This window comes from Ochotona curzoniae, unplaced genomic scaffold, assembly GCF_017591425.1.
Source record: "Ochotona curzoniae isolate NIBS_2020 unplaced genomic scaffold, NIBS_Ocur_1.0 contig_54, whole genome shotgun sequence".
In the NCBI taxonomy this organism is placed as follows: domain Eukaryota; kingdom Metazoa; phylum Chordata; class Mammalia; order Lagomorpha; family Ochotonidae; genus Ochotona; species Ochotona curzoniae.
The window spans coordinates 1,434,266-1,442,587 of record NW_024466464.1 but is presented as its reverse complement, the minus strand read 5'-3'; the positions used below and the strand labels follow the sequence as shown (position 1 = coordinate 1,442,587).

Below are 8,322 nucleotides of genomic sequence, written 5' to 3'. Positions count from 1 at the left end.
GCGTCCGCGGCTCCACGGACACCCCGGGGAGGGGCGGGGCAGCGGCCACTTCCGGCGCCCGCGGCACGCATTTCCGTTCGCGCGCCGGCGGGCTCCGCGCGGCGGCCATGTTGGGTGTGGCGCTGCCTGCTCGGGCTGCCCATAAGGGGCACGGTTGCTCACCGCGGCTCTGGCACCGGGCTCTGCCAGCTCGCGGAGGAGCCGGGAAAGCTTCCGATGGGCCCCGCCTCCTCTCCGGGCTCGGTTCCCGGCTCCCCTGGCCTCTGCACGCCTGCTGTCCGGTCTGTGCCTCTGCGCGGTCCCACCACCTGCTGTGTCAGCAGGCCTCTCCCGGCCCTTGGCCTGGGCTTTGCTAACTGCACCAGCTAAGTTACTGTATCTTTCCATTTTTATCCGCCCGCCACCTCCCACCCCCTCCTTCCAGTAAACAGCCAGGATTCCTGGCCCCGGGCGGGCGTGGTTCAGCACTGGTCCTGGGATTTCAACATTTGCCTGTAAAGGGAATTTATTATTAATTTTTTAAAATTCAGTTGGGTCCGCCGCGGTGGCTTAGAGGCTTGAAGTCCTTGACTTGAGCGGACTGGGATTCCATATGAGCGCTGGATCTAATCCCCTTCCCATCCAGCTCCCTGCTTTGTGGAAAGCAGTCAAGGACAGCCCAAGCCCTTGGGACCCTGCACCCGCATGGGAGACGCGGAGGAGGCTCGTGGCTCCTGGCTTCAAATTGGCTCAGCTCTGGCTGTTGCCACCACTTGTGGAGTGAATCATGGGTTGGAAGATCTTCCTCTGTCTCTCCTCCTCCACATATCTGACTTTGCAATAAAAATAAATGAATCTCTTTTTTTTAAGATTTATTTTTATTGTTTTTTCATTGGAAAGGTGGATATACAGAGAGGAGAGACAGAGAGGAAGATCTTCCGTCCGATGATTCACTCCCCAAGTGAGCGCAACGGCCGATACTATGCCGATCCGAAGCCAGGAGCCTCCTCCGGGTCTCCCACGCAGGTGCAGGGTCCCAGAGCTTTGGGCCGTCCTCGACTGCCTTCCCGGGCCACAAGCAGGGAGCTGGAAGGGAAGCGGGGCTGCCGGGATTAGAACCGGCGCCCATATGGGATCCCGGGAGTGCAAGGCAAGGACCTTAACCACTGTGCCACTGCGCCACTGTGCCGGGCCCAATAAATGAATCTTTTTTAGAAAATCAGTCATGGCTGCAGCCAGGATAGAGTGGCGTTGGTGGGGGTGGGGACTCCCATCAAGGAAGCTTGTCCGGGAGCCACCCCCACACGGCAGCTAACTGGGGGTGCGCATTGTGGTGCTGTAGGTGAACCCCAGCACCCCAGATCCAATGCCCACCTGCTTTGGATCCAGTTCCCTGTGGGTGTGCCTGAGATGACAGTGGAGGAAGGCTCAAGTCTGGCCCCTGCACCCGCGTGGGAGACCCAGATGAAGCAGGTCCAGGCTCAAGCCTTGGGCCCCGCCCAGCCCTGCCTGTTGCAACCATTTGGGGAATGAACGAGTCATTCAAACATTCAGCCTGTCTCTTCCCTTTGTAACTCTGGCTTAAAAATTTTTTTTTAATTGTTAAGAGAAATTTTTACAAAAATGTACATGTTCCTGGGGCACGCAGTGTTTTACTCTATTGTGTAATATTCAAAAGTAAGATAAGCGTGTTTATCTGCTTTATCATTCCTAGTCCTTGCTCCAGGCCTTTTCTTCTTTTTGGAAATTTTTTCTCTTCCCCGGGACATGGCTTCCAAGGACTCTCTTCCCCTGGGGCTGACCTCATCGGCAGGGACAGGCTGTGCCAGGGCCTGCTTCCACATAAGGTCACAGTCCAGGCGGCTCCAGGTGGACCGGAATCCCCAGGCTGGGAGTTTGGGATTGTGCCCCGCCCCCGGCCCGCCCACCCGCCAGGGTGTGCAGGTGACTCACCTCACCCCTCACCACCACTGAAGTACAACTAAGAATGTGTGTGCACGGGTTGGGGGTCCCATCGTCCACTGCCTGAGCCCACCGCGTGTCTCCTGGCCCGGTCACCATGACGTCGGCTCTGATGGAATGCTCGCAGCTCCCCGACGGCCACCGCCCTGCCCCGCCTGGACCTTGCTTTCCCTGCTGCCTGCCCTCCCACAGCTGTCCTCTGATTCTCGCTGGAGCAGGTGCAGGGCGTCACTCCCGCCCCACCCTGTGGAGTGAGGGCTCAGGCCTGCTGGACCACTCCTGCCTTGCCCTGCCCTGTGGCTGTCACCACCATCAGGGCCTAGGCCTGCTGGACCACCTATGGGCAGAGCGAAACCCAAAGCACTCCTCCAGTGGAGGACCCTTCCCACAGCGTCCCGGTGGCCTTTGGGTCTGAAGGCCTCCTCCTGGCAGGGCCCACAGGTCAGCTTGACCCCACACCTCCACCTTGCAGCCCCTCTGGAAGCTAAATATAGAGAATGGTGGTTTAGTTCCCAAGCCACTGCTTGTGCCCTGTGCCAGCCCTGTGGATCACCTGTCATCTCGTGGAGTGTAAGGGCGAGGCGGGGCTGGGATTCAGGCTTAGGTCTTTCCCTCTCTGGAAACTCCCAGAAGCAAGGCCCGATTCAGCCTGTGGGCCCCTGCAGGGTGGAGACAGCAACAGTGCACCCCGCCCTGGGGAAGCCCGCAGGCTCCCTGGGTGCCGGACACTGGCCCACCCCCACACCTCTCACCTCCCCAGCAGGACTTTCAGAGGAGCCATGACCTCCCAGCTCCTGCAACTCCACAACGACCTTTAGAAAAATTAACTTAAAATGTGTTTATTCGAAGAGCAGTGACACAGAGAGATCCACTGGTTCACTCTGCAAACAACCGTGACAGCTAAAGCCAAGAGCCTGGACAGAGCGACAGGCCCCAAGTGCCTGAGCCCTCTGCTAATTTCCCCAGGTGCTGGGTCGCAATGGACTCGCCAGTTGCCTGTATGGAAGCCAATGTCACAACCTGTGTGGGCAGAGGAGTGGACTGCCCAGGGCTGATGCTGTGGCACCTGAGGCTGCTGCCTATGATGCCCGCGTGCCAGGTGGCAGCATCAGCTGGAGTCCCAGCTGCTCCATTTCCAATTGGGCTCACCGCTACTGTACCTCAGCAAGTGCTTAAAGGCCCAAGCGCTTGGGGCCCTGTAAGCCAGGGAAGCAGGCCTGGCTCTGGCCCCGCTGGATAAGCTGCTCACCAGGCTTAGCCTCCCCTACCCTGCGGGGGCTGTGGCCACATCCCGAGGCTGCCTCACCTCTGAGCTTGGCTCCTAGCAAGGACAGGCACAGGGTCCCTCCATCCTGACCACTGGGCACAAGGAGGGGTCAGGGTACAGGGGATGAGCTGGGATCCCCCAGGACCCCTTGTCAGTGCCAGACATGGCTTCCCTCTGAGCTCCCCAGGGAGCTACATTAGATGGGACTGTGGTCGAAGGGCATGATGGTGGGGGGAAGGGGAGGCTTGGGGCTAGCCTAGGTGTGCAGTGAGTGGTGAGGGTTGCGTCCTCTGGCTCACCAAGGCTTGGGTCCTGGGTTCCTGATGCTGCCCTCACAAAGGCCTCAGGGGATGGAGCCCAGCTCCTGGGCCCTGAGGCTATCCCAAACTGCTAGGAACAGGTGCTGGCCACCACCGCTGCCCAGGGTGCAGACAGTGAGTGGCATGTGATGCCCCACTCAGGTGACCAACCACCAGCAATTCCCATTTACCCTGTGCACCTGCCCCGGGTGATACTTGAAGCTTCCTCCTTGGGGCAGCTGCTTCCTCCCACCCTCAGGCCTGGCTTATAAACCATCCTGTTGGGTTTTATCCAGAAATGCTGGAAGCCAGGTGTTCCCATACATACTGGTCACTCAAGGGACAGCCACTCTATCAGGTGGCCAGCCAGGCCAAGACCAGAAGTCCCCACATGGGTGTCACTCACTTGGGAGGCAGTACCTGCTGTCCTACTGGCCCATGGGCAGGAGTTGGATGCAGCTGGACTCCAGCCAGTACTGCTTCTCCACCCTTCTGTGCTCCAACCCCATTCAACACACTCTCAGGACTTTGAACACAGTACAATTTCAACCTCAGAAGCTTCCCGTTGCCCAGCGCCCTACAGTGGGCACTCCATTCTGGCCCCTGAAAGCTACCACCCTCTGCACCTGTGCCTGCCACTCCTGCCCAGTCCAAGTCTTACGCTTGCACCAGCCACTTGGGCCAGGCAGACCCCTCCAAACCCTAGCAAGGTGTGCTGTCAGGGCTCCTAGCCCCGGCCCGGCCCCACCCATCCCCTCTCCCCTCCCCAGCAATGACGCAAGAGCCTCGCCTTGTTTTACGGTGTGCACTTTTATTGAACTGGTCTCAAGTGTACAGGTAAGCCCGGGATGCCTCCACACCTCAACCCACTCCCAGGGAGACCAAAAGCCTTCATACGTCTAAGTCGGGGGGACAAAAAACAGGGGGGGTCACAATGGCTGACCATCCAAAATAAAAGGAAATTAAAAAAGTATTAAGGCGAAGATCTAAAAAATTTGCATTACATAATTTACACGAAAAGCAATGCTGTGGCCTCGGCCGGGTGTTCCCAGCCAGGACTGCGCTGTTCCTCCCGCGGGAGGGAGGAGTGGGCTCGTGGAGGGCAGGGGGCTTCCTGTCACGTGGCATCTCACAATATTTGGAATGACTATTAAAAAAAAGAACAATGTACAATCAGAGTCCTCGGCCACATTGTAGAACTTTGGGGTGCTCGCTCCAACCGACTGCTGTCACCTTCACCATTCCAGTTTTTAAATCCTGAGTCAAAAAGCGCCAAGAAACAAAAAATAAAAACAAAACAAAAAAAAACCAAAACAAAAAACCAAAAAACAATAAAGCCATGCCAATGTCATCTCGGTCTGCGCGGGTAGGTTGTCGCGGGTCTCACGCCACTAGCCGACAGTCCGCCTAGAAGCACTTGCGGTGCACGATGGAGGGGCCGGACTCGTCATACTCCTGCTTGCTGATCCACATCTGCTGGAAGGTGGACAGCGAGGCCAGGATGGAGCCGCCGATCCACACCGAGTACTTGCGCTCAGGGGGAGCGATGATCTGCAAGGAAGGAGGGAGGGCGTGGTTGGCGAGGTTGGCGTGGTTGGCGAGGTTGGTGAGGCCCGCCGGCCGCCAGGGCACCCCCACCGCGGGCTCCCCCGCCCACTCACCTTGATCTTCATGGTGCTGGGCGCCAGGGCGGTGATCTCCTTCTGCATGCGGTCAGCAATGCCCGGGTACATGGTGGTGCCACCGGACAGCACGGTGTTGGCGTACAGGTCCTTACGGATATCCACGTCGCACTTCATGATGGAGTTGAAGGTCGTCTCGTGGATGCCACAGGACTCCATGCCTGGGGAGCAGAGGCCAGACTGAGCGCCCTGGCCCGGACACGGGGGTCTGGGGCACCGGGCACGGGGCACTACTCACCCAAGAAGGAGGGCTGGAAGAGCGCCTCGGGGCAGCGGAAGCGCTCGTTGCCGATGGTGATGACCTGGCCGTCGGGCAGCTCGTAGCTCTTCTCCAGCGAGGAGGAGGACGCGGCCGTGGCCATCTCCTGCTCGAAGTCCAGGGCGACGTAGCACAGCTTCTCCTTGATGTCACGCACGATCTCGCGCTCGGCCGTGGTGGTGAAGCTGTAGCCACGCTCCGTGAGGATCTTCATGAGGTAGTCGGTCAGGTCCCGGCCGGCCAGGTCCAGACGCAGGATGGCGTGGGGGAGGGCGTAGCCCTCATAGATGGGCACCGTGTGGGTGACGCCGTCGCCGGAGTCCATCACGATGCCCGTGGTACGGCCGGAGGCGTACAGAGACAGCACGGCCTGGATGGCCACGTACATGGCCGGCGTGTTGAAGGTCTCGAACATGATCTGCAGGCAGACGGGCAAGGTCAGGCGCGGCCAGCCCGGGGCAGAGCGGGCGCTCAGGCCGGGGCGGGCACATGCAGAGTGCGGGAACACAGCACGATGTGCCAGGGGAGGAGGAATGCCGTTCAGGCCTACTGTGCACCTGTCTCACACACACCCCAGGCGCGGGGCGGCCCCCACGAGCCAGTGTTAGTACCTACGCTCACAGCACTGCGCTTAAAAAAAAAACACCTGGTCAGAAGGACAGACACCAGAAAAAGAGCCCACAGCGGGGCAAAGCACACAGAACCTGGAGAGACAGATCCAAAGCAGATCAGGTCAGAGTCCTGGAACAACGGCAGAAGAGAGAGCCGGTGAGGCGGGCGGCCGCGGGAGGCAGGGGACCCGCGGGCTCGGGAGGGCCGCTGGCCACGCACCTGGGTCATCTTCTCGCGGTTGGCCTTGGGGTTGAGGGGGGCCTCGGTGAGCAGCACGGGGTGCTCCTCGGGGGCCACGCGCAGCTCGTTGTAGAAGGTGTGGTGCCAGATCTTCTCCATGTCGTCCCAGTTGGTCACGATGCCGTGCTCGATGGGGTACTTGAGGGTCAGGATGCCGCGCTTGCTCTGCGCCTCGTCGCCCACGTACGAGTCCTTCTGGCCCATGCCCACCATGACGCCCTGCGGGAGGAAGGGGCCGGGCGGCCTCAGCACGGAGCCCGGGGCCGCAGCCGCGACCCCGCCTGCGGCCAGGGCGGACCCCCAGCCTTACCTGGTGCCGCGGGCGGCCCACGATGGACGGGAAGACGGCCCGGGGGGCGTCGTCACCCGCGAAGCCGGCCTTGCACATGCCGGAGCCGTTGTCCACAACGAGCGCGGCGATATCGTCATCCATGGCGAGCTGCGGGGGTCGGCGGGGAGACGGGCGCGGCGCCGTGAGCCCCCTGCGCGTGCGCGGCGCCGCGAGCCCCCTGCGCGTGCGCGGCCGCCCCCGCCCTGCCCACTTCCGGCGCGCCGCGCTCGCGGGCCGCCAGGGGGCGCCGGCGCGCGCCCCGCTCGGGGACAAAGGAAAGGCGCCGGGCCGGCCGCGTTGTGACCATAAAAGGCAAACGCGGGTCCGCGGCAGGAAGCCAGGGTCCCCGCCCCCTCCCGCTGCAGCTCCTCCCTGCCGCGGGCGGGGGGGGAGGCGTCCGCCGGACGCGCGCGCGCCCCGACCACACCCGTACGCGGCCGCGGCGACAAGCAGGAAGTCCGCGCAGGCGCCGTGGCGGCCCCACCCCTTCCGGCCGCGCGGCCCCGCCCTCGCCGCAGCCCGGGACGCGGCACCCGCGCCTCGGCGAGCCCCCCCCCGGCCCGGGCCCTGGTGCGCATGCTCAGCAGCGCCTCCCCAGCCCCCACCCGGCGGGTCCTGCGGGGCCGCGCGCCCACCCCCGTGCAGCGCCCACCCCGCGCCGCGCCCACGGGAGCCCCTCGGACAAAGGGCCGGCCTGGCTGCCCGCTGCACCGGCGGCAGCGCCTTGCAGGGCGCGCCCGAGCCCCGAGTGCAGCCCGGCCGCGTCTGAGCCCCGAGTGCAGCCCGGCCGCGTCTGAGCCCCGAGTGCAGCCCGGCCGCGTCTGAGCACCGAGGCTGCTGCGTGCGCCCCCACGCTCGCGGCCCGAGTCCCCCCGGGGTGCAGTGTCCAGCTCCCGCGGCGTCCGGCGCGCCGAGCGGGGGCTGCGGGGCCGGGGCTGCGCGCTCGGGCCGTGCACGGGCTGCGCTGCAGCTGCGCTGGGCGTGCGGGTGCGGCAGGCCTTACCTGGGTGGCGGGTGTAGACGGGCGGAGGATCGGCTAAGCGAGGCGAAGGGCTCGCAGGCGGGACGCGGTCTCGGCAGTGGCTGCACCCCGCTCCGCCCGGGTTTTATAGGGCGCCTCTGCGGCCGCTCGAGCCATAAAAGGCAACTTTCGGAACGGCGAGCGCTGATTGGCCCCGCGCCGCTCACTCACCGGCCTCGCCGCACAGTGCAGCATTTTTTTACCCCCTCTCCCCTCCTTTTGCAAAAAAAAAAAAGAGCGAGAGCGAGATTGAGGAAGAGGAGGAGGAGGGAGAGTGGTGGCGTCGGCCGGCCTTGGGTGCTGCGGGGTCCACGGCCGGGGGCGCGCCCCGGCAGCCGCCCTGCCCGGCCCTCGTGGCCAGGCCTGGAGCGCGCCCGCCCCGTGCGCCCCTGTGCTGCAGCCCCCCCAGGACCCCCTTGCGCCCCGGTGGAGGGGGGCATGTCACAGGGCAGCTTGAACGAGCGCCCAGGGGCCGAGGGTCAGTGCGGCGCCCTGAGCTGGTCCCGCTGCGGGACTTGGCATGACCCCGGCCGGGCGCGTGCGCGGCCCTAGCTTGCCAACTGTGGCTGCCTTGCCCAGGAGGCCTGGGCCGGGGTGCAGCCGGCTCGGCGGGCAGGGGGCTAGGGTGTGGTGTGGCGAGAGTCAGGGTGAGGGGTCTTGTGTCTGCTCC

At 63.4% G+C, this 8,322-nt stretch overlaps 1 protein-coding gene across 3 annotated transcripts; it reads right to left on the bottom strand.

Moving 5' to 3' along the window:
- Positions 1–4,298: 4,298 nt before the first annotated feature.
- ACTB (actin beta) lies at positions 4,299–7,729 on the bottom strand. Of its 3 annotated transcripts, XM_040990022.1 has the most exons (6): positions 7,635–7,729; positions 6,611–6,739; positions 6,280–6,519; positions 5,428–5,866; positions 5,169–5,350; positions 4,299–5,058 (listed from the first exon to the last, which is right to left on the bottom strand). In XM_040990022.1, exons 2-6 carry the CDS (start codon positions 6,731–6,733, stop codon positions 4,915–4,917), a joined length of 1,128 nt encoding a protein of 375 aa, XP_040845956.1. In that variant the 5' UTR covers positions 6,734–6,739; positions 7,635–7,729; the 3' UTR covers positions 4,299–4,914. The 3 variants fall into 3 exon arrangements, with proteins under 3 accessions (XP_040845956.1, XP_040845958.1, XP_040845957.1); XM_040990024.1 differs by lacking the exon at positions 7,635–7,729 and having other exon boundaries at positions 6,611–6,769; XM_040990023.1 differs by lacking the exon at positions 7,635–7,729 and having other exon boundaries at positions 6,599–6,758.
- Positions 7,730–8,322: the final 593 nt, after the last annotated feature.

What these genes read in the sequence shown, in the direction of transcription:
- ACTB (XM_040990023.1), bottom strand. Translation starts at nt 6,733, where the DNA reads ATGGATGACGATATCGCCGCGCTCGTTGTGGACAACGGCTCCGGCATG. An exon ending in GGCACCAGGTAAGGCTGGGG is followed by an intron (nt 6,520 to 6,598) that starts GTCCGCCCTGGC and finishes TTCCTCCCGCAG; the next exon opens with GGCGTCATGGTGGGCATGGG. An exon ending in CTTCCAGCCCTCCTTCTTGG is followed by an intron (nt 5,351 to 5,427) that starts GTGAGTAGTGCC and finishes TCTGCTCCCCAG; the next exon opens with GCATGGAGTCCTGTGGCATC.